This window comes from Heptranchias perlo, chromosome 24 (genome assembly GCF_035084215.1).
Source record: "Heptranchias perlo isolate sHepPer1 chromosome 24, sHepPer1.hap1, whole genome shotgun sequence".
Taxonomy (NCBI): Eukaryota; Metazoa; Chordata; class Chondrichthyes; order Hexanchiformes; family Hexanchidae; genus Heptranchias; species Heptranchias perlo.
Window position 1 is genome coordinate 50,413,438 of NC_090348.1, and position 26,687 is coordinate 50,440,124.

At 43.3% G+C, this 26,687-nt stretch overlaps 1 protein-coding gene across 3 annotated transcripts in view; it reads left to right on the plus strand.

The window, feature by feature from the left end:
• The window catches only part of gcc1 (GRIP and coiled-coil domain containing 1), a 39,635-nt gene extending 13,514 nt beyond the window's left edge, over positions 1-26,121 (plus strand). For all 3 annotated transcript variants that reach the window (XM_068005272.1, XM_068005274.1, XM_068005273.1), the window contains exons 2-3: positions 273-1,365; positions 24,627-26,121. In XM_068005272.1, the coding sequence (XP_067861373.1) occupies positions 316-1,365; positions 24,627-25,940 (2,364 nt within the window). In that variant the 5' untranslated portion in view covers positions 273-315 and the 3' untranslated portion in view covers positions 25,941-26,121. The remainder of the gene's footprint in view (positions 1-272; positions 1,366-24,626) is intronic.
• Positions 26,122-26,687: the final 566 nt, after the last annotated feature.

The window sequence follows — 26,687 nt, forward strand, 5'->3', positions numbered from 1 at the left end:
TTTCAAAAAGGAATTAGATAAATGCTTGAAGGGAAAAAATTCGCAGGGCTTCGGGGAAAGAGCGGGGGAATGGGACTAACTGGATTGCTCTTTAAAAAAAAAAGCCGGCACGGGCTTGATGGGCTGAATGATGACCTCCTGTGCTGTAACCATTCTATAATTCACCCACCCACCAATACACTTTAATGAAATTATATAGATGAGCGTGCAAGAGATTGAATGCTTTTATCAAATAATATTTCTTTGCTCATTTGTATCTCTCCTTGTTACAGATGGGCTCCTTGTTTTGAGATCCACTTTGAATTGAGCTGAGACATGGAGAAGTTTGGTGTAAATTTTGGTGGTGGTTCCAGTAAGAAGGAGCTTTTGGACACGATTGAGATACAGAAGAAGCAGCTGTTCCAGTACCAGACACGTCTGAGAGATGTTGTTCGTGCTTATAAAAGCCTCCTGAAGGAGAAGGAGGCTTTAGAAGCCAGTTTGAAAGTCCTCTCCGTATCACAAGAGGCAGATAAAAGTTTACATAACACAGGTCCTGTAAGTGCAGCCTCAGTTGGGTGCTCCTCTGACCTTGGAGATGAGCAGAGCTCAACCCATAGTGAGGACAGTGTGGGGACAGTAAACAGTGTGGACACAACAGCCAGTTTGACCAATAGCACCAAGGGAGAATTAAATGATGAGGACAAGGGCTTGGTGGAACTGGTGGCGGCAGGAACCGCTTCTCCAAAGTCTGAGGAAGCTAATGGTTCTGAAAGTGGTATTAGTGTTGGGAGTGGGGAGCAGCAAAGCAACGATGTTGATAAAAAGATGCAGTTGAGGAGCCAATTGGCAACGCTGACCAATGCTTTGGCAACTGTCACACAGGAGAAATCACGAATGGAGGCCTCCTATTTAACAGACAAGAAAAAAATGAGGCAAGAGCTGGAAGACTTGACACAGAGGTTTGAAGAAGAAAACTCCAAATATGAAACAGAGATTAAAAAAGTCCAAGAACAGCTAGCAGAGGCCAAGGCTCGCATCATTACCCAGCAGCACGAGCGAAGCCACGAGCAGAATGACCATGCCTCAATGCTTCGTGAACTTCAAAAGTTGTTGCAGGAAGAGAGAGCTTTGCGGCAAGATGTGGAACTGAAACTAGAAGATACAAGGGATATATTGACATCAAAAAGCCATGCAGCAGACAGGGTGGATGACTGTGAGACTCAAATGAAGCACCTGAGTAGGGAGGTAGATGAGGTGAAGAGTGCACTGCGGCTTGCTGAAGAAGAAAAGAGAAGACCAGACCCACGTGTACAGGAATTGCAAGAAGAAATGACTGAGGCAAAGGCTCATTATCAGGCACAACTGCAGTTGGAAATAAGGAAGGTAGAGTATGGACTTCATATCAGGAAATGGTCATAGACCTTGTCCAGGTTCTAATACTGCATCTTTCCATTGTTGGACTTGTAAAGCAGTTAGAATGTATTCGGGACTATCTACTATGAACCATTCCCTATTTTGACCACCATTGGTAATATTTTTCCAGGCTATGGGATAGTTGATATCCCCCATTATTGCAGCTAATTCTGAAAATCTCTTTCTGTAATTGTTTCTCACAATTTAGCAACCTATAACGTATGTCCGATACTGTTACAATTCAGAGACACTTTCTCTAAACACTACCTTCAATAATATTCCTCCTTGTATATCATTATAGGTACAGCACAGGAAGAGGCCATTTGACCCATCGTGCCTATGCCAGCTCTTTGAAAGAGCTATCCAATTAGTCCCATTCCCCTGCTCTTTCCCCATATCTTTCTAAATTTTTCCCTTCAAGTATTTATCCAATTCCCTTTTGAAAGTTACTGTTGAATCTGCTTCCACCGCCCTTTCAAGCAGTGCATTCCAGATCATTACAACTCACGGCGTAAAAAAATGATTCCTCAAATCTCCTCTTAACCTTTTCTATTCTAAGGAGTACGTAGGAACAGGAGTAGGCCATTTAGCCCCTCAAGCCTGTTCCACCATTCATTGAGATGGCTAACCCTAACCCTAACTCTCCATATACCCGCCTTAGCCCCACATCCCTTAATACCTTTAACAATGGAATATTAAACAAAAATCTATCAATCTCAGATTTAAAATTAACAATTGAGCTAGCATCAACTGCCATTTGGGGAAGAGAGTACCAAACTTATTACCATCCTTTGTGCAAAGAAGTGTTTCCTAACTTCATCCCTGAAAGTCCTGGCTCTAATTTTTACCTTTTGTCCCCTAGTCCTAGACTCTCCAACCAGCGGAAATAATTTCTCCCTATCTACCCGATCAGTTCCCCTTAATATCTTGAAAACTTCAATCAAATTACCCCTTGATCGTCTAAATTCCAGGCAGTACAACCCTAGTTTGTGTAATCTCTCCTCAATTTAACCCTGGTATCATTCTAGTAAATCTATGCCGCACTCCTCCAAGGCCAATATATCCTTCCTAAGTTGCGGTGCCCAGTACTGAACACAGTACTCGTGGTGTGGTCTAATCAAGGCCTTGTATAGCTGCCTTACTTTAGTCATCCTTTCAAAAAATTCAGTCAGGTTCGTCAAGCATGACCTACCCTTTACAAATCCACGCTGGCGCTCTCTAATCAGCTAACAATTTTCAAGGTGTTCAGTCACTCTATCCTTAATTATAGATTCTAGTAATTTCCCGACAACAGATGTTAGGCAAACTGGTCTATAGTTCCCTGGTTTCCCTCTCTCACCTTTCTTAAATAGTGGAGTGACGTGCAATTTTCCAACCTAAAGATTCCTGAATTGAGAGAACTTTAGAAGATTATAGTTAGGGCATCTGCAATGTTCTCACCTACTTCCTTTAAAACCCTGGAATGGAAACCAGCTTCTCCAATCTCTCCACATAACTGAAGTCCCTCATCCCTGGTAACATTCTAGTAAATCTCTTCTACACCCTTTGAAAGGCCTTGACATATTTCCTAAAGGTGCTGCCCAGAATTGAACACAATACTCCAGCTGCGACCTAACCAATGTTTTATAAAGGTTAAACATAACTTCCTTGCTTTTGTACTCTATGCCTCTGTTAATAAAACGCAGGATCCCATATGTTTTTTAACAGCCTTAGTAATACCACCTCTTTTTCCTTTTTGCTCTCTCTGTCTCTTCTGAAAATGTTATGTCCAGGAATGTGTTTTCCCAGTTCAGCTTGGCTGAAATAAATTTTCTGTCAAAGCTGTGACATCGCACCTCCTAATGGTTCTAGGTGACATTGTACCTGTGACGTCATACCCCCTAATAGATCTTAGTGCTTTTAGTTCCCTGATTTTATTCAGATGCTTTGTGCATCTGTGCATGGACATTTCAGTCCTATCCCATCGTTAGTCCTTCATATCCTTCTCTTCTATTTTTCTTTCTTCTTTCCTCCACTATACTTATTCTTTGGCCCTTCCCCTTCCATTCTAATATAATCCCGTTCATTCCACTCTTCTAAGCTCCCTAGGACTATGCTGCTGGTTTGATTCAAATGGAGGCTTTCTCCCATTTCAAAATTGTTCTCCATGCCCCAAAAACTTGAAATCTTACCTCTGATGCCACTCTTCCAACCATACATTCAGCTGCCTCATCTTTCACTGCCTGTCTAGCTTAACATTTGACACAGATAGTATTTCTAAGAATACTGACCTTGTGTTTTTTTTTAGTTTGCTTTCTACTCCTACTCTATGCAAGACCTTTTCTTCATTCTATCCCATTTGTTCCCACATAAACCATTGGTAGACTGAGACAAGAGTCTTGCACAATGGGTATGAGCTGCTCAAAAGCCTGTTCACGCACTCGTTGGGTATCCATTACTCTGATACTAGGGAAGTAGCATTGATCCCTGAGTCTCCTACTACATTGAGCCTACAGCACAGAAACAGGCCATTCAGTCAAACTGGTCTATGCCGGTATTTATGCTCTACACAAGCCTTCTTGCTTTCTACTTCATCTAACTATCAGCATATCCTTCTATTCCTTTCTCCCTTGTGTGCTTATCTAACTTTTCCTTAAATGCCTCAACTACTCCTTGTGGTAGCACGTTTCACATTCTTGCCACTCTTTGGGTAAAGAAGTTTCTCTTGAAATCCCTATTGGATTTATTAGTGACTATCTTATATTTATGACCTCTAGTTTTGGAATCCCCCACAAGTGGAAATGTTTTTTTGTACTACTAGTACCGTCTTCCTATGCACACTGGCCCCAGGTAGTATTGTACTCCAGGAGACTGTTATTCACATTGTCTCGTTAACATTTCCTTAAGAAAATGGGCCTTTTTCATAGTATCAGAGTAGGTACAGCACAGGAGGAGGCCATTTGGCTTATCGTGCCTCTTTGAAAGAGATATCCAATTAGTCCCATTCTCCTGCTCTTTCCCCATAACCCTGTAAATGTTCTCTAAGTATTTATCCAATTCCCTTTTGAAAGTTACTATTGAATCTGCTTCCACCACCCTTTCAGGCAGTCCATTCCAGATCATTACAACTCACTGCATTAAAAAAAATGTTTTCTCATGTCGCCTCTGGCTCTTTTGCCGATCACCTTTAAATCTGCGTCCTCTGGTTACCGATCCTTCTGCCACTGGAAACGGTTTCTCCTTATTCACTCTGCCAAAACCAATCATGATTTTGAACCCCTCTTCCCTTAACCTTCTCTGTTCTAAAGAGAACAGTCCCAGTCTCTCCACATAACTGAAGTCCCTCATCCCTGGCATCATTCTAGTAAATCTCTTCTGCACCCTCTGAAAGGCCTTGACATCCTTCCTAAAGTGTGGTGCCCAGAATTGAACAAAATACTCCAGCTGAGGCCTAATCAGTGTTTTATATAGGTCTAGCATAACTTTCTTGCTTTTGCACTCTATGCCTCTATTAATAAAGCCCAGGATCCCATATGCTGTTTTTTTTAACAGCCTTCTCAGCTTGTCCTGCCACTTTCATAGAATCATAGAATCATTGAAGTTTACAACATGGAAACAGGCCCTTCGGCCCAACATGTCCATGTCACCCAGTTTATACCACTAAGCTAGTCCCAATTGCCTGCACTTGGCCCATATCCCTCTATACCCATCTTACCCATGTAACTGTCCAAATGCTTTTTAAAAGACAAAATTGTACCCGCCTCAACTACTGCCTCTGGCAGCTCGTTCCAGACACTCACCACCCTTTGAGTGAAAAAATTGCCCCTCTGGACCCTTTTGTATCTCTCCCCTCTCACCTTAAATCTATGTCCCCTCGTTATAGACTCCCCTACCTTTGGGAAAAGATTTTGACTATCTACCTTATCTATGCTCCTCATTATTTTATAGACTTCTATAAGATCACCCCTCAACCTCCTACGCTCCAGGGAAAAAAGTCCCAGTCTATCTAACCTCTCCCTATAAGTCAAACCATCAAGTCCCAGCAGCATCCTAGTAAATCTTTTCTGCACTCTTTCTAGTTTAATAATATCCTTTCTATAATAGGGTGACCAGAACTGTACACAGTATTCCAAGTGTGGCCTTACTAATGTCTTGTACAACTTCAACAAGACATCCCAACTCCTGTATTCAATGTTCTGACCAATGAAACCAAGCAAGCTGAATGCCTTCTTCACCACCCTATCGACCTGTGACTCCACTTTCAAGGAGCTGTGAACCTGTACTCCTAGATCTCTTTGTTCTATAACTCTCCCCAACGCCCTACCATCAACGGAGTAGGTCCTGGCCCGATTCGATCTCCCAAAATGCATCACCTCACATTTATCTAAATTAAACTCCATCTGCCATTCATCGGCAGATTTGTCTATGTGCACCCCAGGTCTCCCTGTTCCTGCACCCCCTTTAAAATTATAGAATCATAGAAGTTTACAACATGGAAACAGGCCCTTCGGCCCAACATGTCCATGTCGCCCAGTTTATACCACTAAGCTAGTCCCAATTGCCTGCACAATTTGTACAATTTAGTTTCTATTGCCTCTCATTCTTCCTACCAAAATGCATCATTTCACACTTCTCTGCGTTAAATGTCATCTGCCATTTATCTGCCCATTTCACTAGTCTTTCTGTGTCCTCCTTTTATACTGACCTTCAACAAACTCATAATCCACAATGGTGACAGTGCATTTAACCAGTCATGACTGTCTGTAGCACAGGATATTACTTGGACACATGGATTGATTTGAGGAAAAACATAAAATGTAATATTAAGGGGGCAGGTACTGTGTAGGGAAAATATTCAATGCAAGATCCTTATATATTTCATGCATTATTTGGGATTAATTTCTTTTCTGTAAATATAGACTCCATCCTTGAAGAGTTACAGCTTTTCAAATGTGAACTTGCTCAGTTGTCATCTTCCATAGCACAGCCAGCAAGACCCAACACTTCTGTCTGGCACCCTTTCCATTCCTAAATGTCAATCCGAATCTGCCATTCATTCACTGATCATGTAGTGCCCAAGTACTGGTGCGTACTCTTACTGCCCTAACAGAATGCCAACACATCCCAAACAGCAGAGCTTCAGGAACTGGGATCTGCTGTAGACAGACTGCCCATGGTCTACATCAAAAAGAAGTAGAAAGCACTAGAAAAATTGAATTGAGTCATAGCAGTGTCAGAGGATGTAGTCTGCTTCACCATTTGTTAGCCATGAGAATTCTATTTTACTCCTAATTCCCTGCTTTTCTTCATTATTCCTTGATGCCCTTACTTCCTAAAGCATTGTCTATCTACATTTGTAACTCTGTGGAAAAAGTTTGCCCTGGATTTGATTTTAATTGACTTGTCGAATTCTAAGATTCTGACCCATTGTTCTGGATTTCCCTTACTAGAGGAATGTCATTCCTTATCTACCCCATCAATTTCTTTCATTATTTTAAACACCTTGATCAGATCGCTCTTTAACCTCCATATCTGCAGGGAACATAACCCAAGTTTATCCAGTCTCTCATCATTGGTCTATACCTCCATCCTGGTCATTGCTGGTCTCTCTAAGATACCTTAGTATCGCTTTGAGGTCTGATGAGTAGCCCAACTGCAGCAGTATTTCCCTGCTTTTATGTATTCTGCTTCTTGTGATGGAGCCCAGCATCCCATTAGTCTTTTAGATCACCTTTGTCTTTTATGTCCTGGCTTTATCCATGTACCTTAATAAGAAGGTTTGCTATCACAAAAGGTTTTGTTTAAACTTAAATAATTTTGGGCAGTCTTGACCTTCCCCTGCTGGATACCCGGTAATTCTGTAATGCTACATGGTGTATGATGCTGATGATGTACCTGAGGATCGGTCTTGTTTCACAGATCATCAGTTGTAAATTGTGGTTGACCCAATACTTGTAACCATTTTAAAATGGTTTCTGTTCCTGCTTGCTGAAAGGGATTTAGTCTGCCTGTGTGTAGGTGATGGTCTGATAAATACATATGCTCTGGTTTGAGATTCCAGTAAGCAATCATTTTCTCTCTGGTTACTATTTATTTACATGGAGGAAAATACATGTGCATCAGTCTGCAGACTGAATCTAAGTGAGTCAGATTGTATTGATAAAATTTTGTACCTTTTTTGCATTCCTTTTGTTTCTAGACTGTCACCACAAGAAATAATTCAGAGACAGTCAGTTTTGATTAAATGGGAAGAATGCTCATTTCAAACTTCTGTTAGACTAACAAAGTAAAGTGAAATACATGTATCTGGGATGGTATCCCATGTTTCCTATATAACTGTGCCTCTATCTGTATTTGTTTCACATGTTTCCCCTATCACCATGTCTCTATCTCTGATAGTGTCCCATGTTTCCTCTATCACCGTGTCTCTGTCTGTGTTGGCGTCCCACGTATCCTCTATCACTGTGTTTCTGTCAGGAATGGTGTCCCATATTTCCTGTCTCACTGTGTCTCTATCTGGAATGGTGTCCCATGTTTCTTCTATCACTCTGCGTGCGTGCGTCCGTCCGTCCCATGGTTCCTCTATCACTGTGCCTCCATCTGGGTTAGGGACTTATTGGAGCTCCATGAGTTTCATTTCTCAGGCAGAGCTTTTCATCACAGTCCCATGTCATGAGGTACTAATGTAATGTAATCTGTCTAACTAATTTGCTCTTGCTTCTGTATAATATTTCTTAATAAATCCTATTCATAGAATTTAGCCTGAGCTACATGGCCTGGCAGTGCGGTGTTTTTGTCTACTTGGACAGATCTGGAGCACGCGATTGGTAGACGGTATTATTTCAGGTGCATACCCCAGTGGTAGAAGAGTTATTTATTCACCATCAGGAAATAGTTTGAATTTTAACATCCCTGCTAGAAAAACCACTCTGTGCAGTTATGCAGCAAGCAATCCTTACCCTACTGAATAAAGAACAGAATTCAGTCAACATATCAGTAGCAAGAGACTTCCTATTTCAGAATTAGCAGTCTCTGGAAGAAAATGTGTAAATTGAACGATTGTGCTAGTGTTTGAGAAAAGAGGTGTTTTGGAATCAAAATTGCCTGTACAAGTGGAGGGAGCTCTGTCTTACCTGTGGACGAGTCCCATAACTAAACAGAATCCAAAGAGCTTCTACAAATACATAAAGGGCAAAAGAGTAACTAGGGAGAGAGTAGGGCCTCTTAAGGATCAACAAGGTCATCTATGTGCGGAACCACAAGAGATGGGTGAGATCCTGAATGAATATTTCACATCGGTATTTACGGTTGAGAAAGGCATGGATGTTAGGGAACTTGGGGAAATAAATAGTGATGTCTTGAGGAGTGTACATATTACAGAGAGGGAGGTGCTGGAAGTCTTAACGCGCATCAAGGTAGATAAATCTCCGGGACCTGATGAAATATATCCCAGGACGTTATGGGAGGTTAGGGAGGAAATTGCGGGTCCCCTAGCAAAGATATTTGAATCATCGACAGCTACAGGTGAGGTGCCTGAAGATTGGAGGGTAGCAAATGTTGTGCCTTTGTTTAAGAAGGGTGGCAGGGAAAAGCCTGGGAACTACAGACATCTGTAGTGGGTAAGTTGTTAGAGGGTATTCTGAGAGACAGGATCTGCAGGCATTTGGAGAGGCAGGGACTGATTAGGAACAGTCAGCATGGTTTTGTGAGAGGAAAATCATGTCTCACGAATTTGATTGAGTTTTTTGAAGGGGTAACCAAGAAGATAGATGAGGGCTGTGCAGTAGACGTCGTCTACATGGACTTTAGCAAAGCCTTTGACAAGGTACCACATGGTGGGTTGTTACATAAGGTTAAATCTCACGGGATCCAAGGTGAGGTAGCCAATTGGATACAAAATTGGCTTGACGACAGAAGACAGAGGGTGGTTGTAGAGGGTTGTTTTTCAAACTGGAGGCCTGTGACCAGCGGTGTGCCTCAGGGATCGGTGCTGGGTCCGCTGTTATTTGTTATTTATATTAATGATTTGGATGAGAATTTAGGAGGCATGGTTAGTAAGTTTGCAGATGACACCAAGATTGGTGGCATTGTGGACAGTGAAGAAGGTTATCTAGGATTGCAACGGGATCTTGATAAATTGGGCCAGTGGGCCGATGAATGGCAGATGGAGTTTAATTTAGATAAATGTGAGGTGATGCATTTTGGTAGATTGAATCGGGCCAGGACCTACTCCGTTAATGGTAGGGCGTTGGGGAGAGTTATAAAACAAAGAGATCTGGGAGTACAGGTTCATAGCTCCTTGAAAGTGGAGTCACAGGTGGATAGGGTGGTGAAGAAGGCATTTGGCATGCTTGGTTTCATTGGTCAGAACATTGAATGCAGGAGTTTGGATGTCTTGTTGAAGTTGTACAAGATATTAGTAAGGCCACACTTGGAATACTGTGTACAGTTCTGGTCACCCTATTATAGAAAGGATATTATTAAACTAGAAAGAGTGCAGAAAAGATTTACTAGGATGCTACCGGGACTTGATGGTTTGACTTATAGGGAGAGGTTGGATAGACTGGGACTTTTTTCCCTGGAGAGTAGGAGGTTAAGGGGTGATCTTATAGAAGTCTATAAAATAATGAGGGGCATAGATAAGGTAGATAGTCAAAATCTTTTCCCAAAGGTAGGGGAGTCTATAACGAGGGGACATAGATTTAAGGTGAGAGGGGAGAGATACAAAAGGGTCCAGAGGGGCAATTTTTTCACTCAAAGGGTGGTGAGTGTCTGGAACGAGCTGCCAGAGGCAGTAGTAGAGGCGGGTACAATTTTGTCTTTTAAAAAGCATTTGGACAGTTACGTGGGTAAGGTGGGTATAGAGGGATATGGGCCAAGTGCAGGCAATTGGGACTAGCTTAGTGGTATAAACTGGGCGACATGGACATGTTGGGCCGAAGGGCCTGTTTCCATGTTGTAACTTCTATGATTCTATGAAAAGTACGAGTGTTATAATAGCAGAGTGGGGACTGGTGAGAAAATTCCATTCTTCGCAATCCATCTCAACCCCCATTTTCCGAATAGCCCTCTGTTACCTCGCCTCAGTGGCCACGTGAAAGCCTAGACTGTGAATGTCATACGAGTTAAGAGCAGGAGTAGGCCATTCAGCCCCTCAAGCCTGCTCTGCCATTTGATAAGATCATGGCTGATCTGATTGTGACCTCAACCCTACTTTCCCGTCTACCTACTATAACCTTTGACTCCCTTGTTAATCAGCAATCTATCTTACTCGGCCTTAAAAATATTCAATGACCCTGCCTCCACCGCTCTCTGGGGAAGGGAGTGCCACAGACTCTCAACCTCTGAGAGAAAAAATTTCTCCACATCTCTGTCTTAAATGGGAGACCTCTTATTTTTAAATTGTGTGCCCTAGTTCTAGTCTCTCCAACAAGGAGAAACATCCCCTCAGCATCCACCCCTTCAAGTCCCCTCAGGATCTTATATGTTTCAATAAGATGACCTCTCATTCTCCTGAACTCCAGTGTATGCAGGCCCAACTTGTCCAACCTTTCCTCATAAGATTTATTATCTTAATGGCAAGAAACTGGAAAGTACTGCAGTACAAAGGGATCTGGGGGTCCTAGTGCAAGAAAATCAAAAAGTTAGTATGCAGGTGCAGCAGGTGATCAAGAAGGCCAACGGAATGTTGGCTTTTATTGCTAGGGGGATAGAATATAAAAACAGGGAGGTATTGCTGCAGTTATATAAGGTATTGGTGAGACCGCACCTGGAATACTGCATACAGTTTTGGTGTCCATACTTAAGAAAAGACATACTTGCTCTCGAGGCAGTACAAAGAAGGTTCACTCGGCTAATCCCGGGGATGAGGGGTCGGACGTATGAGGAGAGGTTGAGTCGACTGGGACTCCACTCATTGGAGTTCAGAAGAATGAGCGGCGATCTTATTGAAACATATAAAACATAAGAACATAAGAAATAGGAGCAGGAGTAGGCCAATCGGCCCCTCGAGCCTGCTCCGCCATTCAACAAGATCATGGCTGATCTGATCCTAACCTCAAATCTAAATTCATGTCCAATTTCCTGCCCGCTCCCCGTAACCCCTAATTCCCTCTACTTCTAGGAAACTGTCGATTTCTGTTAAATTTATTTAATGATGTAGCTTCCACAGCTTCCTGGGGCAGCAAATTCCACAGACTTACTACCCTCTGAGTGAAGAAGTTTCTGCTCATCTCAGCTTTGAAAGAGCAGCGCCTTATTCTAAGATTATGCCCCCTAGTTCTAGTTTCACCCATCCTTGGGAACATCCTTACCGCATCCACCCGATCAAGCCCCTTCACAATCTTGCGTTTCAATAAGATCGCCTCTCATTCTTCTGAACTCCAATGAATAGAGTCCCAATCTACTCAACCTCTCCTCATTTGTCCACCCCCTCATCCCCGGGATTAACCAAGTGAACCTTCTTTGTACTGCCGCGAGAGCAAGTATGCCTTTTCTTAAGTATGGACACCAAAACTGTATGCAGTATTCCAGGTGCGGTCTCACCAATACCTTATATAACTGCAGCAATACCTCCCTGTTTTTATATTCTATCCCCCTAGCAATAAAAGCCAACATTCCGTTGGCCTTCTTGATCACCTGCTGCACCTGCATACTAACCTTTTGATTTTCTTGCACTAGGACCCCCAGATTCCTTTGTACTGCAGTACTTTCCAGTTTCACGCCATTAAGATAATAACTTGCTCTCTGATTTTTCCTACCAAAGTGCATAACCTCACATTTTTCAATATTGTATTGCATCTGCCAAATCTCCACCCACTCACCCAGCCTGTCTATAATCCCCTTGTAGGTTTTTTATGTCCTCCTCACTCTCCACTTTCCCTCCCATCTTTGTATCATCTGCAAACTTTGATATGTTACACTCGGTCCCCTCCTCCAAATCGTGAATATAGATTGTAAAGAGTTGGGGACCCAGCACCGACCCCTGCGGAACACCACTGGCTACTGGTTGCCAGTCCGAGAATGAACCATTTATCCCAACTCTCTGCTTCCTGTTAGATAACCAATCCTCCACCCATGCCAGAATATTACTCCCAATCCAGTGATTCTTTATCTTGAGCAATAATCTTTTATGTGGCACCTTGTCGAATGCCTTCTGGAAGTCTAAATACACTACGTCCACTGGTTCCCCTTTATCCACCCTGTACGTTATGTCCTCAAAGAACTCAAGCAAATTTGTCAGACATGACTTCCCCTTTGTAAAGCCATGCTGATTTTGTCCTATTAAATTATGTTTATCCAAATGTTCTGCTACTGTCTCCTTAATAATAGACTCCCAAATTTTACCCACCACAGATGTTAGGCTAACTGGTCTATAAGTTTGTAAAGGGGCTTGATCGGGTGGATGCGGTAAGGATGTTCCCAAGGATGGGTGAAACTAGGACTAGGGGGCATAATCTTAGAAAAAGGGGCTGCTCTTTCAAAACTGAGATGAGGAGAAACTTCTTCACTCAGAGGGTAGTAGGTCTGTGGAATTTGCTGCCCCAGGAAGCTGTGGAAGCTACATCATTAAATAAATTTAAAACAGAAATCGCCAGTTTCCTCGAAGTAAAGGGAATTAGGGGTTACGGGGAGCGGGCAGGAAATTGGGCAGGAAATTAGATTTGAGGTTAGGATCAGATCAGCCATGATCTTGTTGAATGGCGGAGCAGGCTCGAGGGGCCGATTGGCCTACTCCTGCTCCTATTTCTTATGTTCTTAACCCCCTCATCCCAGGAATCAGTCGAGTGAAGCTTCTCTGAACCGCCTCCAAAGCAATTATGTCCTTTCTTAAATAATTGTAAACAATTTTACAACACCAAGTTATAGTCCAGCAATTTTATTTTAAATTCACAAGCTTTCGGAGACTTCCTCCTTCCTCAGGTAAATGTTCAGGAGCTCCTTGAAGCCTACGCATTGATACATATAGAACAATACATGGTGTTTACAGACTGCCCCTGCAACTGCCCGTTGCCAAGGCAATCACCATGTTCAGACAGAGAGGTGTCACCTGCAGAACCCCCGAATACACATTCAACAAAAAAACAAACAGGAAAAAAAACAGAGAGAGGCAGAAACATCCGGAAGGCAGAGAAAGCCAGCAAATGACCCATTATATTAAAAACAGATAACATTTGTTCGCTGGTGGGGTAATGTGTAGCGTGACATGAACCCAAGATCCCGGTTGAGGCCGTCCTCATGGGTGCGGAACTTGGCTATCAATTTCTGCTCGACGATTTTGCGTTGTCGTGTGTCTCGAAGGCCGCCTTGGAGTACGCTTACCCGAAGGTCGGTGGATGAATGTCCATGACTGCTGAAGTGTTCCCCGACTGGGAGGGAACCCTCCTGTTTGGCGATTGTTGCGCGGTGTCCGTTCATCCGTTGTCGCAGCGTCTGCATGGTCTCGCCAATGTACCATGCTCTGGGGCATCCTTTCCTGCAACGTATGAGGTAGACAACGTTGGCCGAGTCACAGGAGTATGAACCATGCACCTGGTGGGTGGTGTCCTCTCGTGTGATGGTGGTATCTGTGTCGATGATCTGGCATGTCTTGCAGAGGTTACCGTGGCAGGGTTGTGTGGCGTCGTGGACGCTGTTCTCTTGAAAGCTAGGTAATTTGCTGCGAACGATGGTCTGTTTGAGGTTGGGCGGCTGTTTAAAGGCGAGTAGTGGAGGTGTGGGGATGGCCATAGCGAGGTGTTTGTCCTCATTGATGACATGTTGAAGGCTGCGGAGAACATGGCGTAGTTTCTCCGCTCCGGGGAAGTGCTGGACGACAAAGGGTACTCTGTTGGTTGCGTCCCGTGTTAGTCTCCTGAGGAGGTCTATGCGATTTTTTGCTGTGGCCCGTCGGAACTGTCGATCGATGAGTCGAGCGTCATATCCCGTTCTTACTAGGGCGTCTTTCAGCGTCTGTAGGTGTCCATCGCGTTCCTCCTCGTCTGAGCAGACCCTGTGTATTCGCAGGGCCTGTCCATAGGGGATGGCCTCTTTGACGTGGTTAGGGTGGAAGCTGGAAAAGTGGAGCATCGTGAGGTTGTCCGTGGGCTTGCGGTAGAGTGAGGTGCTGAGGTGCCCGTCTTTGATGGAGATTCGTGTGTCCAAGAAAGAAACTGATTCTGAGGAGTAGTCCATGGTGAGCTTGATGGTGGGATGGAACTTGTTGATGTTATCGTGTAGTCTCTTTAGTGATTCCTTGCCGTGGGTCCATAGAAAGAAAATGTCGTCGATGTATCTGGTGTATAGTGTTGGTTGGAGGTCTTGTGCAGTGAAGAAGTCCTGCTCGAACTTGTGCATGAAAATGTTGGCGTATTGGGGTGCGAATTTGGTCCCCATGGCTGTTCCGTGTGTTTGGGTAAAGAACTGGTTATTGAAGGTGAAGACATTGTGATCCAGGATGAAGCGGATGAGTTGTAGGATGGCTTCCGGAGATTGGCTGTTGTTGGTGTTGAATAAGGAGTTGGTGTTGAATAAGGAGACCAAATAAGGAGACCAAATAAATAATTTCTTAAATAAGGAGACCAAAACTGCACACCATCTCACCAATGCCCTGTACAACTGTAGCGAAAAATCTCTACTTTTATATTCCATTCCCCTTACAATGTCAGAAGATTGTTGCACTGTGGAGGGCCCTCATCCCAACTGGCATTCCCACCTTCCAGCAGGAATCACTGGATAACAATCAAAAGCTGGCTGAATTTCTTTTCCATTCCCTGGACCCAGTGGAGATCAGCTGACTTGCACTTATTGACAGCACTATTATAAAATCTACAATTTATCAACTAGTGGGTCGGGAAGAGGTAATTAGAGTGGGAGGAGGCTCGTGTGGAGTATAAACATTGGCATAGACCAGTTGGGCGAATGGCCTGTTTCTGTGCTCAAGCAAGCAATTATGCTTAGACAACAGAGGTCTATAGCATCGACTGTCCGTGACTGCACTGTACGGCTTCGATCCTAGTGTCAGAGGGTTCACTGGATCATTACTGAAATGATTTTCAGGTTAACCGAGGACGACTCTGTGGCCTTTAGAAGCTCAACAGCTGCAGCTGTTTGGCTGTCTGGTCTACTCCTTTCTCCCTCGAATAAAGGTGACCCTCTAGCACAACTTTCATATCAAAGGATTTTTGAAAGATTGTGGTCAGAGCCTCTGCTATTTCTCACTCAGCATTTTAGGATCTAAGCCATCAGGGCTCGGAGTAGCAACGGTTACACAGGCAATTTGATGGATCTCACTAAATAAGTGCCTCCAAATGCTGAGTATTAACTATAGCAGTGAACAGAGTCTGAAGTTATAAATTGGTGAGATTACTTTAAGCATAATTCCTTCGATAGCTGACTAGTTAACAGCTGTGAACAACCAGTCTATCAAACAGCTCAAGTCTACGTGTGATTACACGACCTCATCCTCACGAGCGGTGTAGTTGAGTCAATCTCCTTCCTTCCCTGGGTTATGGCGTTAGCTTCTGGAGTGTTGAGTCGATGAACTCCTTCACTGCGGGTCTATCTATTTCACAGATTTTCGGTTCTGACCGATCCCACCGTACACACGAGTGACTATATCTGAACTGGCTTCCCTCTCACCTTTCCCGACCTCCGATTACTCGCAATCAAGTGACACTCTTAATTCTGCCTATAACTGGCTGTGTAGCCACAATTTAGCTTCTAACCTCTGTCCATTAAAGGTACCTTGTACTTTTGTACCTTTGTGGTTAATCAGACCATCCTCCTCCAACGCTTCTCCTCTGTTGTCTAGCTGAGTGGGCCTGTCATCACCCAGTTCCAGTGTGACCTATCCAGTCATTGCCAGACAATCTTTCCCACCCCTGCACTGTTATCTCTGGAGTCCCCCAATGATCCATCCTTGCCCCCCTCCTATTGTAGCCTAATCATTTTGTGGTTGATAATTTCCCATTGTTTGTCCACAGCCTTTTCTGCCAGTTTTTCTTTCCAATTTAATTGGACTGGTTATTTTAAAAAAAATTTTGTTGTTGAAATTGGCATTTTTTCAATCAAGTACCTTTTATATTTGATTATTCTCCTTTTTAGTTTTTAAATTGAATATAAATATGTTCTGGTTTACTAGATGTTCCCTTACCTACTTGTCCCACTTCATTTCCCAGAACCAGATCCTACGCTTTATTCTCTATTGGACTAAAAACACAGTGATCCAGAAAAAAGCCCCACACGTTGTAGAAACCACACCCCTTCTTTGCCACATACCTTTTACCCTGTCTATCTCGGGATAGTTAAAGACCCCATAATTATGGCCCTGTTGTTTCTGCATAGTTCTGTAATGTCTACATTAACTCTTCCTCCAGCTCCTTTACACACTTTCAGTTTATTATAAACTTCCAATAGAGTAACAGTTCCCTTCTGGTTCCTTACTTTTAGCACATAGAGCGCACCTATATCATCCATGTTTTCTATTGCTGTAATGGAATCTTTGATTCATACTCTTCCCCCCCTCCTTTCTCCTACTCTGTCCATTCTAAATGTTGTAACCAGGAACGTTTAGTGCTCAGTCCTCCCCTAGCCTAAGCAATATTGTATTATACCCCACAGCAAATTGTCCCTCTAGCTCAATAATTTTATTCGGAATACTTTGTGCATTTACCTACGGCTAGAATCGGCCCTTCTGTTTGGCAGTCTTCCTCTTTTAAGCTGATCTGTTCTTTTAATACTTTCCCCATTTGTCATTTTCCCATGTTCCTTGCTCCTTTTGTTTACCTTGTCTTATTCCCCCCCCCCCCCCAACCCCCATTCTCTACCATATTAGTTTAAACCTCCCCCACAGCACTCTGTCCCAGCGAGGACATTGGTCCTAGCCTTGTTCAGATGAAACCTGTCTGCCCTTTAAGGTTACTCCTGCCCCAGAACTGGTCCTGATGTCCCAGAAGTCTGAAGCCTTCCCTCAACATCATCCCTTCAGTACAGATCTGCTGCCCTCACATTATTCCTATACTGATTAGTACTTGGTGCACAGGTGTATTCCTGAGATTACTTTGGAAGGCCTTTGTCATTGCACCTGTTTAATTATATCCTTAACCTGGTCCCTGGAAGGCCTCTCCACTGCGGCTACAAAAGCATCATATATTCTGCTGACTATAGAATTCCTTATTACTACTGCGTTTCCATCAGTCCCTTTAGCAACTGCTCCACAGTGGCATGGCAGGGCATTGTTTGTTAATTGCTCTACCTCACCACCACATCTTGACCCTCCGCTGCCTCTGATCTGTCAAGCTGTTGGTCCGACATCAGTATTGGATGAGCAGAAAGTTCCTCCAATTAAATATTGGGAAGTCCGAAGCCATTGTCTTCGGTCCCCGCCACAAACTCCGTTCCCTCGCCATCGACTCCATCCCTGGCCACTGCCTGAGGCTAAACCAGAGTGTTTGCAACCTTGGCGTCCTATTTGATGCTGAGCTGAGCTTCCAACCCCCTATCCTCTCCATTACCAAGACTGCCTACTTCCACCTCCGTAACATCACCCGTCTCTGTCCCTGCCTCAGCCCATCTCCTGCTGAAACCCTCATTCATGCCTTTATTACCTCTAGACTCGACTATTCCAATGCTCTCCTGGCCAACCACCCACCTTGCACACTCCATAAACTTGAGCTCACCCAAAACTCTGCCATAGTCATAGTCAGCAAGGTTAGTTTAGACTAGAATCCTTGTATAGCTGACAAGTTAACAACATTGAGTAGCATTTTGAGTGGATATGTTGTTTAACTTATTGCTGATATGCTCACAGTTGAGTAATGATTCCAGCTTATACAACCTTGTCCTTAGTCAGTGCAATCAAATTGGTTGTCTTCCTTATCTCCGGGCTTGTTTCTGGGACATCAGGCATCGATTCTCAGTCTGGCATTGTAGTCTATCTTTCTCCTCAGTGTCTGTTTTCTCAGTATTACTAACCTTGCTTTTATACTCACAAACTTAACAGCTCTCCTGGCCGGCCTCCCATCTTGAACCCTCTGTAAACTTGAGTTCATCCAAAACTCTGCAGCCTGCATCCTAACTCGCACCAAGTTCCGTTCGCCCATTACTGCTGTGCTCGCTGACCTATGTTGACTCCTGGTCCAGCAACATCTCAATTTTAAAATTCTCATCCTTGTTTTTAATTCTCTCCATCCCTATCCCTGTAACCTCCTCCAGCCCTACAACCTTCTGAGATCTCTGCGTTCCTCTAATTCTGTTCTCTTGAGCATCCCTAAATTTAATCGTTCCACCATTGGTGGCCATGCCTTCAGCTGCCTAGGACCTAAGCTCTGAAATTCTCTCCCTAAACCTCTCAGCCTCTCTACCCCTTTCTCCTCCTTTTAAGATGCTCCTTAAAACCTACCTCTTTGACCAAGCTTTTGGTCACCTGTCCTAATATCTCATTTGACTCCGTGTCAAATTTTGATTGATGGCACTCCTGTGAAGCGCTTTGGGACACTTTACTTTGTTAAACGTGCTATATAAATGCAAGTTGTTGTTGCTGTGCTCCATTACTGATTAGTGTTTTAATCTCCTTTGCTTTGGTTTTATATTCATCTTGATCCATTGTGTTACCCATAGCTTTGCAATTTAGGAACAATCTCCTTTTGTGCCCTTATTTCCCCCATTGTTTCCTCTGTTGGCCATATTGGCTTTTCCTCCCAGTGATGTGCATCTGTCCTTTTTTTTATAAAGGTGATTCACTTCTCTTCTGCTTTTTCCCTTCCAATATCGCTGTCCAGTCTGCCTTGCTCACCGCTCAAAATCTGCCTTTCAATAGTTCAATATTTTTTGCCATCACAATTGCGCGTAAAATATGAAGTATTTTCATTACCAGCGATAGAACTGGAAATACTTCCTCCGTGAGAATAAAACAACAAAGATGTAAACGGTTACACAATTATGATCAGGAAGGCCAACAGAATTTTGGCTTTTATTGCTAGGGGGATAGAATATAAAAACAGGGAGGTATTGCTGCAGTTATATAAGGTATTGGTGAGACCGCACCTGGAATACTGCATACAGTTTTGGTGTCCATACTTAAGAAAAGACATACTTGCTCTCGAGGCAGTACAAAGAAGGTTCACTCGGTTAATCCCGGGGATGAGGGGGCGGACATATGAGGAGAGGTTGAGTAGATTGGGACTCTACTCATTGGAGTTCAGAAGAATGAGAGGCGATCTTATTGAAACATATAAAATTGTGAAGGGGCTTGATCGGGTGGATGCGGTAAGGATGTTGCCAAGGATGGGTGAAACTAGAACTAGAGGGCATAATCTTAGAATAAGGGGCTGCTCTTTCAAAACTGAGATGAGGAGAAACTTCTTCACTCAGAGGGTAGTAGGTCTGTGGAATTTGCTGCCCCAGGAAGCTGTGGAAGCTACATAATTAAATAAATTTAAAACAGAAATCGCCAGTTTCCTAGAAGTAAAGGGAATTAGGGGTTACGGGGAGCGGGCAGGAAATTGGACATGAAGCTGAGTTCGGATCGGTCAAGGCCCTGTGGGTGCGGAGCGGGCCCAGGGGTTTCGTGGCCGGGTCCTGCTCCTACTTCTTGTGTTGTTATGTTCTAAATGTGAATGTAGGGTCTGACATTGTAGTTCTGAAGGGAAATACATTAAAATCTCTTGTATCCCTTTTTACATAGAATGTACAGCGCAGAAACAGGCCAACAGGTTATAGAATCATCGAAACTTAAGGCACAGAAGGAGGCCATTCGGCCCATCGTATTTTTTTAATTCATTCGTGGGATGTGGGCGTCGATGGCGAGGCCAGCATTTATTGCCCATCCCTAATTGCCCTTGAGAAGTTGGTGATGAGCCGCCTTCTTGAACCATTTTTTGTAGCGGGATTGTACAACTGAGTGGCTTGCTAGGCCATTTCAGAGGGCAGTTAAAAATCAACCACATTGCTGTGGGTCTGGAGTCACATATAGGCCAGACCAGGTAAGAAAGGCAGGGTTCCTTCCCTGAAGGACATTAGTGAATCAGATGGGTTTTTATGACAATCCAGTGGTTTCATGGGCACCATTAATGAATACCAGATTTTATTGAATTAACTGAATTTAAATTCCCCAGCTGCTGTGGCGTAATTTGAACTCATGTCTCGGATTATTAGTTCAGGCCGCTGGAGTACTAGTCCAGTAACATAACCACTATGCTACCACACCTCACCCTTATCTATATTGAAATTCATTTGCCAATTATACACCCATTCTGCAAATTTATTCATGTCTTCCTGTATTTTGTTGCAGTCCTCCTTGGTAGTAACTATACCCCCAAATTGATGTCATCCGCAAATATTGAAATTGTACTTGTGATTCCCGATTCCAAATCGTTTATATAAATAATGAACAACAGTGGTCCCAGCACCAATCTCTGTGGAACACCACTTCCCACCTTTTGCCAGTCTGAGTAACTACCTTTAATCCCTATTCTCTGTATTCTGTTTTGTAGCCAGCTTGCTATCCATTCTGCTCCCTACATAAGAACATAAGAAATAGGAGCAGGAGTAGGCCATTCGGCCCCTCGAGCCTGCTCCGCCATTCAATAAGATCATGGCTGATCTGATCCTAACCTCAAATCTAAATTCATGTCCAATTTCCTGCCCGCTCCCCGTAACCCCTAATTCCCTTTACTTCTAGGAAACTGTTGATTTCCGTTTTAAATTTATTTAATGATGTAGCTTCCACAGCTTCCTGGGGCAGCAAATTCCACAGACCTACTACCCTCTGAGTCCACATGCACTGACCTTAGTCATGAGTCTACAATGCGGTATCTTATCGAAGGCCTTTTGAAAATCCAAATATATTACATCTTCTGCATTACCCTTGTGTACCCTTTCTGTTACTTCTTCAAAGAATTCAATAATGCTGATCAAGCATGACCTCTTTTGAAGACTTATGCTCCAGAACTAGCTGCGCCTCTAGCCAAGCTGTTCCAGTACAGCTACAACACTGGCATCTACCCGACAATGTGGAAAATTGCCCAGGTATGTCCTGTCCACACAAAGCAGGACAAATCCAATCCCGCCAATTACCGCCCCATCAGTCTACTCTCAATCATCAGCAAAGTGATGGGTGTCGTCGACAGTGCTATCAAGCGGCACTTACTCACCAATAACCTGCTCACCGATGCTCAGTTTGGGTTCTGCCAGGACCACTCTGCTCCAGACCTCATTACAGCCTTGGTCCAAACATGGACAAAAGAGCTGAATTCCAGAGGGGAGGTGAGAGTGACTGCCCTTGACATCAAGGTAGCATTGACCAAGTGTGGCACCGAGGAGCCCTAGTAAAATTGAAGTCAATGGGAATCAGGGGGAAAACTCTCCAGTGGCTGGAGTCATACCTGGCACAAAGGAAGATAGTAGTGGTTGTTGGAGGCCAATCATCTCAGCCCCAGGACATTGCTGCAGGAGTTCCTCAGGGCAGTGTCCTAGGCCCAACCATCTTCAGCTGCTTCATCAATGACCTTCCCTCTATCATAAGTTCAGAAATGGTGATGTTTGCTGATGATTGCACAGTGTTCAGTTCCATTCGCAACCCCTCAGATAATGAATCAGTCCGAGCCTGCATGCAGCAAGACCTGGACAACATCCAGGCTTGGGCTGATAAGTGGCAAGTAACATTCGCTCCAGACAAATGCCAGGCAATGACCATCTCCAACAAGAGAGAGTCTAACCACCTCCCCATGACATTCAACGGCATTACCATCGCCGAATCCCCCACCATCAACAACCTGGGGGTCACCATTGACCAGAAACTTAACTGGACCAGCCATATAAATACTGTGGCAACGAGAGCAGGTCAGAGGCTGGGTATTCTGCGGCGAGTGACTCACCTCCTGACTCCCCAGAGCCTTTCCACCATCTACAAGGCACAAGTCAGGAGTGTGATGGAATACTCTCCACTTGCTTGGATGAGTGCAGCTCCAACAACACTCGAAGCTCGACACCATCCAGGACAAAGCAGCCCACTTGATTGGCACCCCATCCACCACCCTAAACATTCACTCCCTTCACCACAGGCGCACAGTAGCTGCAGTGTGTACCATCCACAGGATGCACTGCAGCAACTCGCCAAGGCTTCTTCGACAGCACTTCCCAAACCCACGACCTCTACCACCTAGAAGGACAAGAGCAGCAGGCACGTGGGAACAGCACCACCTGCAGGTTCCCCTCCAAGTCACACACCATCCCGACTTGGAAATATATCGCCGTTCCTTCATCGTCGCTGGGTCAAAATCCTGGAACTCCCTTCCTAACAGCACTGTGGGAGAACCTTCACCACACGGACTGCAGCGGTTCAAGAAGGCGGCTCACCACCACCACCTCAAGGGCAATTAGGGATGGGCAATAAATGCTGGCCTTGCCAGCGATGCCCACATCCCATGAACGAATAATAAAAGAAGAAATCCGTGCTGACTATTCTTTACTATATTTTCAGTTTCTCGATGGATTTCTATTACATCTTTAAGTAAGGATTCCATTATCTTTCCTACCACCAATGTTAAGCTAATTGGTCTATAGTTCCCTGGACTGGTTCGATCTCCCTTTTTAAATAAAGGAATCACATTAGCTGCCCACCAGTCCTCTGGCACTATTCTTTTTTCTAATGATTTTTTATATGTATATGTAAATATAAATATAAAAATAGTGCCTCTGCTGTCTCTTCCTATGCGTGGATGCAATCCATCTGGAGCAGGGGCTTTATCCTCGCTTAAGTTTGATTAGTTTATCAATTATCTCCCCCCTTTCTATCTTAAATGTCTTTATAACTTTTTTGAACTGCTCTTCTAATGTCATACCCACCTTGTTAGTCTCCTTCAGTATTCAGTAAATACTGAGGCAATATTTCCTGCTTTTTTGCTGTTATTACCTGAGAATTTATCTTGAACATCCTTTAGTGGCACTACCCCAATCCAGATTTTTCTTTTATTTGTGTCTGTAGAATACTGTTTCTTTTCATATTCCTTGATAATTTAATTCTGTAGTTTCTCTTTGCCTTCCTAATTGTTTTTTTTACTTCTTTCCTAACCTTTTCATATTTCTTTTTGTCATCCTCTTTGTTGTCCATGTGCTTAGTGTATGCCTTTTTCTTCAGTTTCAATTTTGCCCTTATTTCTGTGTTCATCTATGGTGAATCATCATTACTGGCTGGTTTGTTCTTGCTTTTTAGTGGGATATATTTCTCTTAGACTCTCTTGATCACAGTTTTAAATGTTTCCCACTGCTGTCCTATTTCTTTGTTTATCAGTAAATTTTTCCAGTTTATTTTCCCTAGTTCCATTCTCATCCCCTGAAAATCAGCTTTCTTCCAATTTATTACTTTGATCTTTGTCTTACTTATGTCCTTCTCGATCTTTATCTTAAACCTTATGTTGTGATCGCTATTGCCTAGATGTTCCCCTATGCTTACTTCTATTATCTGTTCTGGTTCATTTCCCATTACTAGATACAGCATTGCTTCCTCTCTTGGGCTTTTTATATACTGGATAAGAAATGAGTCCTGCCCACATTGTAAAAACTCCATTCCCTGTACCCCTTTACCTACCTCTTCTTGTGAGTTTATTTGGGGATAGTTAAAATCTCCCAAGATGATTATTCTATATCCTTTACTCATTTCACATATTTGCTTGCATATTTCTTCCTCCACCTCCTTTCCACTATTAGGTGGTCTGTAGTATACCCCTATTAGCGTGATCAATCTCTTATCTTTTATTTCAATCCATATGGATTCTGTTTCTGTTCTTTTATGTCCCTTTTTTCTATTGCCATTATGTTATCTCTAATTAGAACAGCTACTCCACACCACCCCCCCCCCCCACCAAGTTCTTCCTTCCCTATCCTTTCTGATTATGTTGCAGCCAATATTTAGTTGCCAGTCCTGTTCTTTATGTAGCCACGTGTCAGTTATTCCTACTGCATCTGGCTCCTCGCTACGGATTATTGCCTCCAGTTCCTCTGTTTTATTTTGGACACTGTGTACATTGCTGTACAGGCAGTTTAATTCATCTTTAATAGTTGTTCCTTTTACTTTATTTTTAACAGTCCTTTTATACTTCTGTTTTATAACTGTATTTGTTCCATGACTGTTATCTTTATTCCTTACCTTGGTCTTTACACTCATCTCCTGTTTCTTTTGTTATTGCTACTAGATCCCTCCTTTTAATGTTCCAAAACATAGTTTTGCTAATCCAATTGTGGATAACACTATTTCCCTTCTCTCTGGGCTTCAGGCTGCACAGGCACAGGAACAGCTGCATCAGTTCTCTCAAATGGAGGAGGAACGAGTTGCAAATTTGGAAACCAGAGTCTCTGAGCTTTCTGAGCTACTCGGCACTTATGACAAGAGCAAACAGAAAGACCAAATGACAATTCACAAACTGAAAGACCGTATAATACAGTTGGACATGGAGAACAAGACATTGGCCATCGCTGGTTCCAACAGAGTCCCATCAGATATAACTGTAGATGAATCTAATCTGGACGTCAATATCTTAAGAGACAAAATGGAAAAGCTGAAGAGACTGTTGGTGTTGGCAATCCGGAAATCACAGGAACCCTTAGACATCGGGAAGCTTTGTGAAGTTGATTTGTCAGGCACACCTGAAACGTCAGATGGAGAGAAGGCCTCAATTTTCTATTATCAACAAGAATTGAAACAGCTGAAGGAAGAGTTTGAAAGATACAAGGTGCGGGCTCAAGTTGTCCTCAAAAACAAGAATGCCAAAGATGGCAGTACAACCAAAGAACTGGAGAGTATGCACGAGCAGCTGGCAGAACTGAAGGAGAAGTACATTACCCTGCGACTTGCGTGTGATGAAATGGAGACCAATCACAAATGTGACACTGAGACAAAGAAACTGGAGATTGCCCAACTCCAAGCAGCTCACAAGAAAGAACTAGAAAAGATAGAGGGCCAATGTCATGAGAGAGTTATTAAACTGGAGGAAGAAATGCACAAACATAGAGACAGAGCTCTTGCAGTCTTGGCTGAGAAAGACCGAGAGACTGAAACTCTACGTTCAGGCTCTAGTGGGCTATCTAGTGATCGAAACTATGTTGAGAACAAGGGCTGGTCAGATGGGGAAGGTTCTAGGAATGAAAATCATTTTCAGGAGGATTTCTGTCAAGATATTCTGAAGCAGACTGCTAAATTTTCAGGACCCAATGAACCTACTTTTCTTCACTATGCAGAGCAGCTGGCTCGAAAGGAGCTTGAGGTCACAACACTGAGGAAGCAGAAGCATCAAGTGGAGACTCTGGTTCACGCACTGGAGGACAGCCTTTTGATGGAGAAAGAACGACACAAAGACGATGTAGAAGTTCTTCAAGACGAGATACAGAAACACCTCAGGGACAAGAAACGTGAAGGAGCCAATCTAGAGTACGTGAAAAACGTAATCTACAGGTTCCTGACATTGCAGGATGCCCTCGGCCGACAGCAGACACTGACTGCCATTCTCACCGTTCTGCACTTCAGCCCTCAGGAGAAGCACAACGTGAAGAAACAGCAGAGCAGCAGCTGGTGGAGTTCTGGGAAAAGATGATTTGCACACTATTTACTCTGGATCAGGCAACTATTTGCAGTTTATTCTTTAATCCAATAATCCACTTTTTAAAGACTTTCTTACTTGATAGAAATGCTCCACTACAAAGTGCTGTGTCTGTAAGTTTTCTAGCTTAGTGTCACTGCCACTATCCAGAAAATAAAAACGTCCCTTACCTGTCCAGGCCAGTGACTACATCATTATGAAATGCAGCAAAGTTGGAATAGTTTGTAAGCAAACTCGTTATCCTTTATGTAACAATTTTGAAAGTATTAAGGACATGAAACTGACATGAAATAAAATCAGAAATGCTGAAAATACTCAGCACATCAGGCAGCATTTGTGGAGAAACACTGAAATGGTAACTCTGTTTCTTTCTCCACTGGCGCTGCCTGACTTACTGAGTATTTCCAGCATTTTCTGTTTTTATTTCAGATCTCCCAGCATCAGCAATATTTTGCTTTTGATGAAATAAAAGAAAATGGGTTCCTTTTAAGCTTTTTGTGGTAATAACACTTCCCTAAGACCTGGTGCAAATTCTACTGCCAAAAAGCTATCCTTTGTAAAATAATATCCTTCTTGATTAAGTAATCTTTCTGTTTTATTACCAGGACTGTACTAGAAACCAAAGGAATGGCCAGCTCTCTAGCTATTCCCTTTCATTCACTGCTGACCCTTTGATGTGAAGAATACGTCCCTGTGCTCTTCAATGCAGGTGTCAGTTAGCCTTATTGTTTAAAGTACTTT